The following is a 17,181-nucleotide window of genomic DNA, read 5'->3' as shown; positions in this document are numbered from 1 at the left end:
GTATGTTCAATCTTATGCAATGATACTCATGGTCTTTTTGCTGTATGACAGCCAACCTGCTTAGACTTCTTCTAAGCAGGAACTATTTGCAGTATTACAAGGAAGCCAGATGATGCTTGTTGGCTACATGCTTTCACCTTTTCTGTACCCTTAATTCCAAGCACAACTAATTGTGAAAGTAAGAAATAATGGAGAGGTCACTGCAGTGGTGGGATGTTGAAGTTCTTTACTATGGTTCTAGACAAAAGTTTTGATGTGATGGTTCCAGCAGGGATTCCTCTTTTAAACCAAAGTCCTGCTATCAGCTAAGGCCCCCAGGGAGTCATTAATAAAACAGCTCCTTAAGAAGGGACTGCCAAGAAATAAGCTAGAGCTCTTGTGGAGACATTAAACCTTCACAAAGAAGGGTACATGAAATAGCCACAAGACGTGCAGACTAGGTTTTCTATTACACCATCTTTGATCATGAAGAATGTGCCAGATTGCCAGAAGGGAGATCAACTAGAAAGACTGGGCAACTTCATGAAGGTTATTATGCAGGGTAAGGCTTACCTCACAGATAAAAAAAGAAAAAAAAAAAGGTGTCCCAAACTGTATTGTTAGAGTTAGAACTTTAAATATTCATTCAAAGAGGGACAGCCAAGCAGACAAGTTAAGAATGGATCTTGCTTACATTGCATGAACAAATTTTGTAATCCTGTATTTGGATTCCTTTTTTTGCTCTGATCTAATACAGAAAAATCATTCTATCTCAGGACATGTGTATACAGACTTCAGTTCTACAAGTCACAGCCAGTGATACTCACCCCACTCAACTTCAGTAATTCAAACAAATCATTCAGGGTCTCTCTATGAGCTGCAGGGATAGTAACACCTCCAACCGACAATTTGCCCTGCTTGCTTTAGAATGAAATGATCTGTCTGTCTTTCTCTATTGACTGCACAGAGATCTGAGTCAAGTAATCGCAAAGAGATGAAACTGGCCCCACTAAACATAATGAGAGACTCTGAACACTGCCTTGTCCAAAAATCCAACCATTTGCTTTGGAGCCTGTCGTGGTTTAGCTCCAACCAGCAACTAAGCACCACGCAGTCACTACCCCCTTCCCCCTCCCAGTGGGATGGGGAGGAGAATCGGGAAAAAAATAAAACTCGTGGGTTGAGATAAGAGCAGTTTAATAACTAAAGTAAAATAGAATATACTAACAATAATAATAATAATATAATAACAGTAATGAAAAGAAATGTATATTAAAAAAGAGAGAAATAAAACCCAAGAAAAGACAAGTGATGCACAATGCAATTCCTCACCACCCGCTGACTGATGCCCGACCAGCGATCCACCCCTCCTGGCCAACTGCCCCCCATTTATATACTGAGCATGATGTTCTATGGTATGGAATAGCCCTTTGGCTAGTTCAGGTCAGCTGCCCCGGCTCTGCTCCCTCCCAGCTTCTTGCACACCTTCTTGCTGGCAGAGCACGGGAAACTGAAAAATCCTTAACTTAGGATAAGCGCTACTTAGCAACAACTAAAACATCAGTGTGTTATGAACATTATTCTCACACTAAATCCAAACCACAGCACTGTATCAACTACTAAGAAGAAAATTAAGTCTATCCCAGCCAAAACCAGGACACAGCCTCAGCATCCAGAGCAAAAAATTCCAAACCTGACAGATATCCCCAGAGTGGTTGTAATGAACTATAGATTTGGTCTAATTATAATCACAGAAAGACTTCATAAACATGAACCTGGTTATTACAATGATGTCTCATCCAGTAGCAAGAACAGAGCACATGATGCTGCACCACTATACTAACCATGAAGGCCAAAGGACAGGAGTGAATGTTGGCGTGGTAGACACAGCAGTTCTCCGCGTTTGCATCTTTCCAGCTGGCAGGGCATTCATGCTCCTCACAGAATTCCTTTGCAGCAGTAGCATTGCTAGCCAAGCAGCAAAGAGAGAGAGAAACTTTTATATTCATTCCTCATTCCCCAAAATTGCAACAAGCACATGAGAGCCTGTTCTTTATCCTGCACAGAAAAATTAGCAGCAAAAACATATGCAGTGAAGTAAACACTATTACACCATTTCTTTCTCTTTTGTTTTGCTTCTGGCTGAAGCGCTCCTAGAGCAATGAAGATGTTTGCTGTTAACGGGACCACTGTCTACTGCCATGCGGTAAGGACTTCTGGCAGATACTATGCCACAAGCAGGTACCAACCTCCACTTCTCTCCCCAGACTGACTTCATGACCAGATGGGATTACTTGGCACCGCTACACCTGGCACAGAAGATACTATTACTCTACTTCCACTATCAGAAATATGTGTCCCTGGCTACTTTCATTCTCAGTGTTTTCAATTATATACCTTCATCTATGCATGTGATTCATACATATCATTCAGCTCCAGTCTTTGCTCCACAACCCAAACAGCCAAGGAAAATAACTATATTGGACACTAATATCAGATACAATTCCCCAAACCAAAAATTTAGAGCAAAAAGTGGACTTTATGAATAGACTGTTCTGCAAAACAAGGTGGGCCTTTTGAAACCACCCCTGAAAGATGAATGTAGTTACCTGGAAATGTGTGATGCAACACTTTTCCCCACCGTTTCCACAGTTACACTTTCAGTTTGTTATCACCCTAATGAATTTGGCTTTAAAATAAAATCATTTTCCGCAAACATGGTTTACTCAGTAGATACAGCCAGACTTAGTTGTAGGGTTTAGTTTAAATGTTATGCACTTGTGATGGATCTCTATAAAGCAATGTCAGAACACCAGGATTTATTTTTCAGTTTGTTTTCAATGAAAGAAGAACTAGCCAGTAATGAGTAGATTTAAGACAGAAGACTGTATTGTAAGAAATAAACACAAATATAGGCGATCAGGTTGACATAGATTATATTCATGGCCAGATTTACAAAGGCATAGACATACCTGAAACCTGAGATAAGCAAATTTGTCAATCCCCAAGACATCTAAACAGATAAAATATTAAAATCTATTGGCCTTTAAGCCCATGCTGGGAGTTAAAAAAATACTTAAGCAAGTTGGTGTCTCATTCCATCTTTACAGCTGCTTTTTAAATTTATCCTGTATTCTGTATTTTCTATTCAATATCTTCATCGTGGCTTCACCCAATTATGCTGACGCCCATACGTTGACTTGCCAGCCTCAGCCATATTTGAGTCAGCCAGTGTAAGCTTAAGAGTCAACCAGATAGTCTTCTAGTTAAAATGAGGTGGAAATTTGATCCCTTTGAAAAACTGCAGCATAGATTTCTCTCTTTTAAAACATTTGCCATTTGTTTCTATGTGCAAGATACATATAAGTACACAAAGAGCAGAATTTTCCAAATTCCTTTCTGATTTAAGGGAGTGGGTCTCCCTGGAAAGACTAGAAAAACAGATTCATTTCCAAGCAGTGGAAAAAACTGCTTTATGGTTAAGTTCTTGGAACTAGCTATGAATTTCAGAAAATGTGATAAACAAATTTTGCAAAACTGTGTAACTATAGTACACAGATGATCAAAATACAAAATCAACTTTTTGCCATTGCAAATTGAATAGGTCATCTTTCAATATGAAAAAAAATATCTCTGGATAACAGCTTTTCCAATCTGAACTTTGCAATGTGAACATTCAGACTGGCAGAGAATAATGTGAGGTTCTCCATAAACATCTCTTACACTAACCAAGTACAGCACAGAAAGTGGGGAAATACAGCTGCAGCCTCTGTCCCAGACATTGCTGTATATGGATGGAGAAATGCTATGTACAGACAAAAGTGTAAAATCAGGGTGTATTAGCCTCCTGATCTGGAGTTGTACACATAAACATTCTGTATTTAACCTCTGTTGTCTACAGTTACCAACACAGTCTCTGAGTTGATATGTAAGCTTTTGAACTGATTTCAATCCCACAGAAATCAAAAGAATTTCATCACTGAATTCAGTAGATTCAGGGTTGGGCCAGCCTCTTTTTCATATCCCTGTTGTGCACTTCAAACACACTATGATTAAAATGAGTCTAAGACACAGTTAGTTTGGGACTCGTGCTTAAACTTCAGTTGTAAATTCCTTGTGATGTTCAGAGTTGCACTGAGACAGAAATGCAGATACAGGATGATGAGCCCTATCCTTGACCATGTGGGCCAGCATGCCATGATGGTTGCTCTGACAGCAAAGCCATCGCAGAGGGGAAAATATCAGGGCAAACAGAGCTATAAGAGACCTCAAGAGATGCAAGGAATTAGCGAGGAGCCCCAGCGTATGCGTTCCAATTATGTCACTGAAAATGTATACACAGAATCCCCGTATACTCATGACCATGAAAGCATTTTTATAGGAGGTAATACCTGTGAGAAAGGATTCCATTTTGCACTGCATATTGATAAAAGCTGTCTGAAGCAAAGACTGCATAGGTCACGTTGAAGAATTCCCCACTCACAGCCTTTTCTGGAGGCCTTTGCACCCATGCCATCTCCAGGCCTAGAAACAACACAATCACGGGCCAACATATTTGCTATACTTTTCTACTTTACAGATGCATACAAATGTAAAACTTTCTCTGTAGTGATTTTCTTCTATTGTTTCTATTGCTTTTTATGAGCCCAAACCAGTCATCCATTTTAGTGGCTGTATAAGTAAACACAAATGCACATTAATTGAACAATTCTGACACTCACTTAGAAAAGATCAACCAACTGGAGAAACATGACAAAAAATCTGGTCATCTTATCTAAAGTAACTTTGCTCCCAGTATAATGCAGTGCTGCTTGTCCTGATATATTGGCTTTCCTCTTTGATCAGGCAATAAACACTGCTCTTCATTCTTGCCTGCTTTCACTGAGGCACATCTCATTATGGAAGAAGAACAGATAACTCCAGCACACATGAAATTCAGTCAAAACCCTTAATCTCATGAGACATAAATTATATATACTAATAATTATATATTTAAGAAAGCATTCTTATTTTACAAAACTGTATCACATGTACAACAGAAGACAGTGGAAGGAGTGCTACTCAGACATCTGTCATTTTCCATTTCCACACTCTTACTGGGAAAGGTGATTTATCCCAGTCAACTCTCTTGTTCCTGGGACACCATATTACCTGCTCTGAGCCTGGGAATGGAGTGAGATAAGAGGTGGGAGAATTTTTTAATCCATATTCTTAAACAACACTATCAAAATCTTGCCACTCCACCTACCTCTTTCCATATTGTTGGATGAAGGTTTTAATTCGCACACATCAAATTACTTACATCATGCAAGTATGTAGCTCCCAGTTTGTCAGGAAGTTTAAATCCCTTCTGCAGAGGATGGGTAAACCTGCCCTTCAAGAGATCCTCACTTTTTTGTTGTTGTTGTTCAATTATAAACTCCTTTATTACACTGGAGTTGTTTTTACAAGTGTATTCTTCACTTGCACTGTTAGTGAAGCTGCTATTTTTCCCCTAAAAATAATTCCCTTTCAGATATAAAGAAGCAAATTGTAAAATAACCTCTTGATTTCACATCTCCCTTAAAAAGTAAACACTCATTATAAATGCTAACACTATGAGAGAAACTACAACACAAACATTTACAAAAAAAACCCTGGTGTGATTTGCACTAAAAGGTAAGAGGGAGCTGAGCTTCAGAGAATGTGTGAGAATGAAGGCAAAAGGTCAGCATAAATTTCAGTTAAATTACTTTCTATTTCCCTTTAAAGGTCTCACAAAGATAAGCAAAGCTCTTCTTTCAACGACAGAAACTCCCACATCTAAATGCTTTGAAGATCTTGTGTTAAATCCACAGCAATGAGGTTACAGTATATGCCTCTTGCTTTGCTTTTAGCAATGCCCAGAAGATGACAAGGAAGAACCACAGAGAAAGGCAGGATAGAGCCTGGAGTTCACTCTAAAACTGGTTGTAAAGGGTATATGTTAATTAAACAACCTACTCATATTAATTTCCCTTGTACTCAGTTCACATTTTGATTATTAGTAGGAATAGCTTTAAATAAGTCATCTGTTCTGATAAATAGTTGTTTCAATGTTAAAGCAATAGTAAATTCATACAGGGATACAAGTCTAAGCTGACAATCATCTAGATAGTCTTTGAATTTCACTGTTCCAATGGAACTCTCTGGAAAATGTTTAACTGTAATACTGAGCTCAGAGTGTGACCCAGCAATATATTTCCTGGAGTGTTTTATCAGTATTAGTTTCTCAGGTGTTCTTGTTTTTTCTAAAAACTCTATTGAAACACATTGTCTCTGGTCTTGATCTTCTACAACATAAACAAAAGTGTTCTTTTACATCAGTTATTTATCAGTTATAGAGTCACAAAATCACAGAATAGTTGAAATTGGAAGACACCTCTGGAAATCACTTGGTCCAACCCTGTTTTGCTCAAGGCAGGGTCACCTAAAGCAGGTTGCTCTAGATTTTGTCTAGTTGGGTTTTGAAAATCTCCAAGGAGGGAGAAACCACAACATTTCTGAGCAACCTGTTCTACTGTTTGATCACCCTTACAGTATAAAAGATTTTTCTGGTATTTAAATTGAATTTCCCATATTTCAGTTGCTCTTTAATTATTTTTCAATCTCAAACAATCAATTTCCAACATAAAAAATTATTCTATTTTTTATTATCTCATCACATAAATTCATTTTTGAAACTGACTGGAATAAGTGGTTAAACATCTCAGATGTTTTTTTAAGTACTCATGGAACACAGTTTTGAGCAAGGTAGAAAAGCATGACATGTAGAATCAGTGATTTTGCTTACTGGCTGGAGGATTTAAACACAGTCCACTTTTGAACTGACACTACAAAATTTCAGCAATGACTCAATAGAATTTGCTGCAATGCAGAGCTGCCTGCCTGGTTTGTTTGGATTAAGTTGCATTTGGTTTTCTAATGAGAAAAAAAATGTTATCAGTTTCTTTCTGGGGGAAGGGATTCAGCTGTTGCTATTACTTCTTCTTTTGGAATCAACGAATATTGGACAAATAATTGCTCTGAAGTATCTTTTGGTTGTTTTCTTTCACTTACTTCTCTAGAAAGAGAGATTGTCACTGATTCAGATGCTTTCCACCATGCATAACATTTGTCATGAGTTAGGTATTATTCTGAGTACTTCAATTTTGGGTTTTCAGCCATTCCCCAAGCAAGAGATGATCTTTCTTGAGCAGCTTTAAGACTCACTCACCTCCACAGTCCAGCATGTTATACTCATCTGGTTTTTCCAGGGGCCAACAGTCATAGTCTTTGTTATCTAAATCATGCCACCCCTCCACTAATATCACCTGCCAGAAAAAAAGCATATGACTAGACTCCAAAAAAGACAGTATGGGAACAGGGGAAGGATGAGCTCCATCTCCAAAGTTTATATTTCTTCTAGAGAAATCAAACCAAATGCAGAAACACAGCCTGGCATATTTCACTCTCTTCAACTTGTGGAGCAAAAAATGACAGCTTCCTAGGGGTATACAAACTTGATCAGTATATTATTATGATCTATCCAGAAATTAGCCATGAAACAATGAGGAGACTTAACTAATCCTTCTCTTGCAGAAGGTTTTCTCTACAAAGAGCAGGTGGTTCTAGGACTATATGCAGAGACATTTGATTTAAAGAGGTTTTTTGCTTGCTTTTAAAATGGCACCCCCCACACTCCAAACTGCTCAGTTTCTTTTAATCTTTCACACCTTAACTCTTTGAATGAGTCATTTTTTGTTATACCTTTAATAACACAATACAACCGTTAATTATATAAATGTTAAAATATGTAATTATAGATAATATTAAGATTGCATAAGCCTATTGCAGGTAGAATACAGCTTCATAATAGCATACAGGTTGAATTGCAACAGTAGCAGAATATACATTATACCTGTATATATATTATATATTATAATAGATATATTAATCGTGTATTAAAACATACACTCTAGGGTACATACGAACAGAACAGAATATGTTATGATAATGCACCCTTGTCTTATTCCAATTCTAGTAAAAGATAATAGTTTCTATTCATATAATCTGCTATTATTTTTCTATATATTATTGGAGGATAATCATCTACTGGATTATACAATTACTTATCACAGTATTCATGGAATACGATAGAATTATACAACTGATTTTTCCAATATATTCTTCTATTACTCTTGTTTTCTACGTTACTAAAATAACATTCAACAATTGCCTGGTATAAATAGCTGTCTCACTGCAATAAGCCATACACAGTTCGTTCTGTATGCACAGACCACAGGAATAAGTTCTGGTAAGCGTACCTATATAGTTTACCTACCAATAAACTGAGGAGGCTTCGGAGCCCTAAGGCTGGTGTTTTGACAGCTCTCATGCTCCCTAACATGCACCCAGCTCACCAAGTGCCAGGGCTGCTTCTGATGTTGCTGTTGTTACTGAATCAGATGCCCTTGCCTAAGAAGGGGGGGTTGCTAGGCAAGCTGATCCTGGCGACTCCAGCTGCTGCAGCTGTTCTGCCTCCTCCTTCCCTCTTCTCCCCTACCCCACTTCTTCTCAGTGCAGGGTGGAAACACCCCTGTGCACCTCTGCTGAACCTCTCTGAAAAATCATCACTTGTCTTAGGGGCAGCCCTGCTCTCACACCATTGAAGTTTGTGCCCCTGTCAGCTTAAAGCTGGAAAAGCAATGGGAGGATTTTATTTCACTGCCTTGTCAAACTTGGGCAGCATCTGACCCTTAGGCAGATGGATCGAAACTGTGGAAATAAACACAGAGACATAGCTGGGCCTGGGGGAGGAGAGGTGCATGAACTCCAAGGCAAGAAAAGGTCACCTATGTAAGATAAACTGTAAGACTAGAGGTTGGACTAGGTGATCTCCTGAGGTTCCTTCCAACCTGAATTGTATTAAACTCTATGACTTCAATTTCTCAGTCCCTGGAGGTGTAGGACAACTTCTACCTGAGAAGTGTCCTGCTACATACACAGGTGAAACAAGACCTCTGCCTAGCCATGCTGGTATGATAAAGACATAGATGTCTCCATGACTATTTCTGTTTTCTGAAGTCACTGCCAACACAGAACAACAGTTGTGATTCAGCTCTCCTGAATATTTCCCTGTGTTTTCTCTGGAATTCTGGCTCTCAGCCCAAACTGACATTAAGAATCTTAATCAAAATGGTTGGACTTCACTATTTGTTGCATCAAAATTGCATGAAAAAAATGCAATGTGTGCCCAGTTCATCTTGAAAGGAGTTGTAGATCAATTAAAAGATCTGTTTGGATTCATTCATAAAAGACATATTTGTATAAAGTAATACAAACATTTTAGGTTGGAATTTTATGTTTGTAGTGAAATCCTAAACCTCATTTGTATTGTGTCTTCCTGTGCTGCATTATGACCATTTCACCCAAATCATAGGTTTCGATATATGGAAACCTTTAGAGTATTTCAGCTTGGCTACATGGTACAAAGAGAAGAGAAAAAAACGCTTTTTTGGGGGCTATAATTATCTGCTTAAAAGAACTCTACATATATCAACATCTTGGAGGGGTTTTACTGGTGATTTGTTTTAGGATATCTTGTGCTTAATGAGGAATTTGCTGGCAGGGAAGCTAAGGATTACAACTTGTTAGACCCTACAGCAGCCAAAAGATTACCAGACTGATCCTATTTTCTTTAATAGGACTGTCAAATATTCACATGACATTAATATCATGATTCAAGGACTGTAAAGATCATACTTTACCTTTATAGCTACTTGTCTATCACCAAGTTCAGAATTCCTGGAGAGTGGCCATGTACAAGGAGCTGGTCTGGGAATCCTGAATTAAAGATGGATGGATCGGAATGGCTGGTGATTATCTGATTTAACAATCTATTCCAGCTATTTGAGAAGCACATTCCCACCACTGCATTTAAGCACTGGAAATTTTAAAAAGAAAACCAGTGAGGACTGTTTTGCAATATAAATATATGAACCTTGGTAAAAAGAAAGGATTGACAGCTTAGTGAGTGATACATTTGTTAGGTCTATCTACAACTCTCTGTATATAAAGGAAATCAGGATCAGATTTGAATAAAGTGAGATGGTCACCTCAAACCTAGTAATCTTTGCTTTACATTTGCTCCTTTTTCTGTTTGTAAGTTATATGTAGTCACATAATATGCATTAACATCTTAACATTGCATCACACTACAAATGAGTTTATTAACACAGTCAGACTCAGTCTAGCATAGATTAACTGAATTCTGCCTACTGCCACTTGACTGGCTTAGCGCAATAACACAGTTCTTTGGCTTCTTCTTTTGGGAGGATCTCTTAATCTGAAAAAAATAGGTAATTTCTACTGATTGAAATGAAGTTTATCAAATAACTTCATGTTTACAGATTTATTTAGGTTGTGTTGGCTGTATTCAGATGGTCCCTTAAGCTACATGGTTTCCATTTAATTTGTTAATTCAATAATAACTTCTACTACCAAACAGAGGGAAAATAAAGATATTTCAAAGTTTTAGGAGCAATATCACTGTAGATATTGGTAAAAACATGCATTTTTATTACTGTTTTGATAATAATCTTATAACTAGAATATAAATATGCAATATTTGTAGAAAATAATAACGATGGTTAAAATATTGCTGAATAAAACTTGCTAATTATGTGCTAAGTATTTCCTAAGTATTTTAGGAAAGCAATTTCCAGCAATATACCAAAACAAAAATTACTGTGATGAAAGCTTCAAATATCCTTGAAAATATTTTTTTATTCTGGTGATTATTTATTATTAACCATCTTTCCAGATGGTTCATCTTGATAACAAGCTGAAGTTCAAATAGAGATGTTTAAACTACTTCATTTTTAATTAGATTAAATTTTCTAGCAAGACACTTAGTTTCAACAAAAAACAATCTCAAAAAATCACTACCACAGCTCATTTGACATTTCAAAATGATGGGATTCCAAAGATACCACTTATCAGAACTGTGTTGTCATTTGTGAAAGCAGTAGTTAAAACTTAAATTCTTGAAATATAAAACTCCACTATGCAGAGTATGTTCATGCTGCACATGGGTTGGCATCCTGCTCAATGCTACACTGCTCCGGGCTCCTAGCATCTAAAGGGATGTAGGATTATCTATCCTATTCGTATTTCATAGTGTTAGCTCTAATTAAAAGCATTTTAAATGACACAGAGTCTGAGTGCCGTTCTTACGGGGATGACAACAGACCAGCAAAGCTTCCGACAGTCACCGTGTTTGCAGAGGTGGTGAGCAGGCATGGCCAGAGCACTCTGACACTTCCCTCTAGTGGTTTCGTTGCAGAACAACGGCAGACAGGTTCTCCCCTGTGCGCAGTTTGGTTTAAGGATAGCCTCCTCTCGATGCACAAGCTGCCACAAATGGAGTGCTTAGGAGCAGTGTGAAGAGAACCTGCCTGATCTCAGGTTCTCACCTGGGAGGTTGGTGGCAGCAGCTGGTGGCCTTCTACCCCTCCCCTTCCCAAGAGCAGTGTGATGCACTGGACAGCCGCAAGAAATTCCCAGGGCTCTGGTGTATGGCCATGTTACCGCAGCCCAGCACATGATCACATCTCCACTGGGTTGCCGTAACCATATGTTTACGCATTTTTAGCCTGCAGAAAGTGCTTTGCTGTGCTATGTAATGCAGCCCCACAGACAAAGGGTGCTAACCTTGTCTTGTAATTCCACGATGACACAAACAAGTATATGTGTCAAAAGAGGCCTTCCAGCGTGGGCTTCTTGTGTGCTCTCCCTGTGATGTTGGTCTTCCAAGCTTTCTGCTGCTTATGAGATGAACTGGACAATTGGATCAAAAGTCTGATCTGGTTACAATTGCTCTTTTTATTATTATTATTACTATTCTGCTGCATTAATTTTAACTGGGTCAGTGTTTTTTCCTCCCACTCTTTGTCTTCTCTTATCTGTTCTGGGTGCAAACTCTTGTTCAAGTAACACACATGTATGTTCATGTGGTTCAGTGAGACTCAGACCTCAGCTGAGCCTGGATTAGCAAGATTAAAAAACAACATCTGATTTTCTCCAGAATTGTTGATAATTTAATTAAAAGACTAAACATTGTCATAAATTTTGTAGTAGATCAGTAGCTTCAGAAGTACTGACTGCCCTCAGTTTGCTGGGAGTGCTGAACAGGCAACAGGTGTGGGTCAGGTGAAATGCTGGAGAGCAGTAAGCAAGCTCCTGAGCCTTGCACACCCACCATCCCTTAACTTTGTAGTATATCTCCATTTCTCTCACACGCTCTCCCAAATATTGGAAATTTGAGAGAATTCCAACAAAAGAGGCCTTGGGCTAAAAGAATGGTAATCATAAAATAAAAAAGAAGTAATGACATATTTGTTACTAAAGATCTGAAAGGTTAATGTTAGATGATTAATCTTTGATGACAGTTTAACTCAATTGCAGCAGAAGGAGCAAACAGTTACATAGTTTACACAAAGGAACAGAGCTGGGAGGCAGTATGAAAGCATGACAGATCAGAGAGTTTTCTAAAAAGGTAATTAGGGACATTGAAAACTACAGCTAAGAAACTGCTTCTTCTGACTACCACCTACGATGTTATGCATACCTCACAAACTCACAGAAACCTCAAAAATGCAAATGGTATTCATTGGTAAGGTGGCAGGTAGTCTTCACTGGACTCTCAAGTTACTGGGAATGCTGAACAAATTTATGCTTTTATAGGTGCATTCCTCAGGACCACTCTAGTTCATGGGGCATCACAGGAAGGCTTGTTCTGTTGCTGCACTTTGGGTTTGATCTGCAGCACTAAACAAGCTTAAATATTTAATTAATTTCAAAAATGTTAGAAAACATATCAAAATTTGAAACAAAAAGTATCATGTATACTCCCTGCAGGTTGTATGAAGACTGTCATCTGGGATATTTCACAGACTGGAAGAAGAAATATTTCTCTCTAAGAATATGCACTATTCTCTCTTTAGAGGATTGACCAGTACATGAGCTGTTGTGGAAGAAAAACAACATTCCAGGATTTTCATCATGTAAAACAATCTGTAATTTTTCTTCTTCTAAAGAGAAGGTGGAAAGCATTATGACATCTGGAATTTTGCAAGGAGAATACTCACAGCTAGAAAACTAACAGGTAACAATGATTATCTCTCTAGCTGAAAATGCTGTTGGTCTTAATAATTTGATATAACATATGACTGAAAACCTCTAAAGAGACTGGATAAGAAAAATTGAACTCACAGTTCTCAGAGAAGCCAACAGGAAGTTCACTTTCAAAGTGATCCAGGTTAACCTTTAGAAAATCCTAGCCTAAGTACATAACTTAAAAGAGATTTCTGCATCAAGGGATTTGCTTGAATAAATCATTGGGTTTCTGTTACTACAATGCAGCATGTCAATGCTGTAGTTGTTCAAAAGGCATTCAGCAAGTCTGAGAATGTGAGAATGAATCTCAATTTGATAGGATGACTGCCTGAGAGGCTTAACAAGAGTTGGTCCCAGTTCAGCACAGAACAATTTGAGTTTTCTGTTTGGGAAGAAACTGAGCAGAACATCACTGATGTTCTCAAATGCCTCCCATCTTTCAGTCCTCCCACACAGGCAGAAATGTTATAGATGTCTGCAGAGCTTAAGAACAGCAAACTTGGCTGCTCTTAAAATCTACTGTGGAGGATCTGGGTATCAGTGACAGATGGCAGCTGACGGACATTTCTGTTCTTACCTATGTCATGCTCCTAAGATCCACTGGTCACTCCACTGGTTGTAGCAGCGTTCAATTGAAATCTGCATTTTGCCTTAATGGGTTTTTCCTCTCCTCACTTCTCATTGCATGACTCATTTCTGTTTTCAGAATTCTTGAATTATTTTCTGCCCATATTTTTATGCACATTAGCACTGCACATTTATTGACATTGCATACACCCTTTCTCCCCCTCAAAAAGACACCCTCATAAGCCACAATTGCATCCACATCTCTAGGGTCTCCCATGATGAGGAATTCCTAAGAGACACTGAGAGGTCACTGAGACAGGGGGTATCTTGGACTTTTGTAACTGAAGGATCATTTAGCCTTTTGGATCATCTCTTTGGACCAGCCCCAAAATGAAACAGAGGTCCAAACTATTTCCTTTCCTCAAGTCATGATCATTTCTGCATATGTCAGGCTAGAGAGATGTTTGTCTAACCTATTTTTAATAACCTTCAGTAGTGGAGCCTCTATCCCTTCCTTTGTGGTGTAGTCCAATGCTTCACTACCCTTCCTTGTTAGAAAGTTTTCTCTATGGTCCCACCTGCTTCTATCTTGCTATCATTTCAGCTCAGTACTTATCCCAGCTACACAGAGAACAGTTAGCATGTTCTGTATATTTTTTACATGCTTGAAGTCTTCACCATTCTGGCTTCTGCCAGCTACTACATATCAAGATGCCTTACACAAATGTATTCTTACATTTCTTCACAGGGAAAAAGGATTATCCTATTTTCAGCAAAATAAGACAGGAATAAAGAGTGATTAAAGCAAATGCGTAAGTCTAAGTAGAACAGATATTTCAACAGTAGGAATGAGCACTTTCTCCTTGGATCTTTGGATGCAAGCAAGTGACCCCAAATGCAGCCCAGGATCATAATCACAAGGCCAGTCTCATACGGTAATTAAAATAAATGCCACATTTCCAGAAAGAAGTAAAAAACAGTCCTTGTTTAACATCCTAGTCTTTCTGCTGATGGAGGCTTTGTCTCAATAAGCTTTTTAAATCTGTGCCTCAAGTGGAGTGAGCTTGGTAAATGGCCAGTTTGGCATAATGCCATTTTGTAGACTGTTTTGTGACTGACTAGTTGTGAGAGCTAGTCTAGTGGGAGAAGCTCAGGATTATCAGATGCAACTGAAACTGAAAAGATTTCTCTGCCATTCAGGATTCTCTGGTTCTTTGGTACATTACTTTCTCTGCTGAAGTCAGACATGCTTTCCTTCTGCCAGAGAACACTGGGGAGCCAGCAACTTCTTTTCCTGTCACATTTAGCATCCAAACAGAGATCAATCTACGATTTGCACTGTAGCTTTGACACAAGAAACAGTGGCTCAATTGCTGACAGAGAAGAAGAGACAGAAAAGAAAAATTTGAAACCCAAATACTTGATGTGACTTACCTGTTGGGATAAAATAAGGTATCCTTTTGTAGCCACATGCCGCTATCATCTGATTTAGGGCTCAGCCTCACTTTGACTGAAATCCCTGGCACATGTCTCTGCTTTTTCCAATGGTATGCTAGTCCCAGAATGGAGAACTTGAGAACACACTGCAAGGAGAAATGTAGGCATAAGTCAGTATTTATAAAGAAGATTTTTATTTTCCATTATTTCACTTTTGTATTGCCTAGGGCTACTAGCTAATTAGCTTTTTCTTCTGTCTTTTGATATCTCTCTCCCTTCAGGGAGCACACTCCAGCATGCTATCCTTAATGGTTTCTAGTGCAGTCTGATTAACAAGAAGCATGGGGTGTCAGTATGATTCTGCCATGAAGTATTTCATTGCTCTGCTCTGACAAATATTACTTAAGAGTTGAGCTGTGTCTTCTCATCTTATACTTCCCTCCAGAACCCTCACTTCCCTTATAATTTAATTCCTATATAACAATTTCCTGTTTTTAAAACTTCCAAAAGCAGGAATTTCTCAAAGGCATAAATAGCAGCCAGAGGCCTGATGCCCACTGAATCTCCCCATGATTTACTGCCACTTACTTCTTGGAAAAATGTCCTCTATTTTTTGTGTAAGTATGTGTACAGTGAGTAATAAAAGGAACTCACCAACCTGACACAGGCTATCAGGGCCCTGAGCATACCTGCCTCTCCTGGAAGCTATGCTGCCTGGTCTGAGGGCCAACACAGACAGTGCAGCTCTCCAGCCTTGAGGTTAGGTGAGGGAAAGCTGCCTGAGAAGCCCTTGCAGGGGCTCTCCATCTTTCTCTAGGAGATGCTTTTAGGCTGGGCTCTCACACTTGTTTTCTGCCAGAGCTATGTTGCACCTATGCCCATACCTGGCCAGCCACCCTGTTGATCTGAATCCTGACCCTGACACATGGATTTGACTTCCTGGCTTGACCTCGGGATTCTCTCATCACCATGGACTTGTCTGTCAATGTCCACTTTTGGCTGACGCTGTTTACTGTCTCCAGACCTGCCATGCTTGCCCTCTTCAGGCACTGTAGACCTGGGCTCTGTTTGGGGTGACACGACTCTGCCTGCCTTGCTGTCACCCTGGATCTCTCTCCCTTGTGGAGCACTCTGCCCTTGCTGCTTGCTGACAAGGACACCTCAGCTGTAATGCTGCAGTGAAAAAAAAAAAAAGAAAAAAAAAGTTCACAAGTAAATATGCAATAAAGCAAAATTCTACCCAGAAAGGAAAATGTAAACGCTTTGCTCAAAACCTCAGAGATACCTCTCCACAGCATCTTTTGCTAAACTGTTTCTAATTGCAGGTATGGATTATTGTAAAGGACTTACTCTTTACAAACAAACAAGATGTTGTTTTCACAGTAAGTAAGTAATTATCAGGACAGAATTCTATGCATAGTTAACTTCAAACACAGACGTTATCAGTATCTTGGGATTTTCTGGGGTTTCTATAATATGTTTAAATGAACAGTATTATCACTGATTTAGTTTTTTTTCCAGGCACACTCCTACTTCAAAATATCTGCTTCAGACTGGCTGTGGTTTTAGAGATTTTTATAAAATTTATACAGGCATTTTAGTTTCTTAACAATGACAGCTTTTTCTTAATGCTTGACCACCAATTGTTGCATTGGTTCATAATTTCACTCCTTCCCTAGTCATAAAAACAACTAGGCATGTCCTCTCCTCATGCTCCTGGTGCTTATCCCATTAATAGGAGATGACTTTTAACTTGTATATATTTTGTTCTCTGTACTTCAGTGGGAATAAAAAACCCCACCTTATTAGTGCCTTCTTTATATCCCATGGAAGCTGGATAAGCAGCTCTATACTTGATTGGAAAGTTCAGAGATGCAAGTAATTCATTTGGAAGAACGATACACAAAATCCTTAGCCCTCCAAGCATGACGTAGGACAAATCTCCTACCATTGTCAGACAACAGGGGATTAAAGAGCCAGGCTACCTGCAGAAAGGGTAGGGAAACTAGATATGCTGTATAG

At 38.8% G+C, this 17,181-nt stretch overlaps 1 protein-coding gene across 1 annotated transcript in view; it reads right to left on the bottom strand.

Moving 5' to 3' along the window:
- LOC127027225 (atrial natriuretic peptide receptor 2-like) overlaps positions 1–16,190 on the bottom strand; it is a 43,539-nt gene extending 27,349 nt beyond the window's left edge. Inside the window, exons 1-4 of the mRNA XM_050912817.1 lie at positions 16,044–16,190; positions 7,214–7,310; positions 4,371–4,503; positions 1,824–1,947 (exon numbers count right to left, since the gene is read on the bottom strand). Of these exons, the coding sequence (XP_050768774.1) occupies positions 1,824–1,947; positions 4,371–4,503; positions 7,214–7,310; positions 16,044–16,190 (501 nt within the window). The remainder of the gene's footprint in view (positions 1–1,823; positions 1,948–4,370; positions 4,504–7,213; positions 7,311–16,043) is intronic.
- Between the last annotated feature and the right edge of the window lie 991 nt (positions 16,191–17,181).

Source organism: Gymnogyps californianus, chromosome Z (genome assembly GCF_018139145.2).
Source record: "Gymnogyps californianus isolate 813 chromosome Z, ASM1813914v2, whole genome shotgun sequence".
Lineage (NCBI taxonomy): Eukaryota > Metazoa > Chordata > Aves > Accipitriformes > Cathartidae > Gymnogyps > Gymnogyps californianus.
The sequence above is the reverse complement of the archived record's forward strand: the minus strand, read 5'-3'. Positions and strand labels throughout refer to the sequence as shown.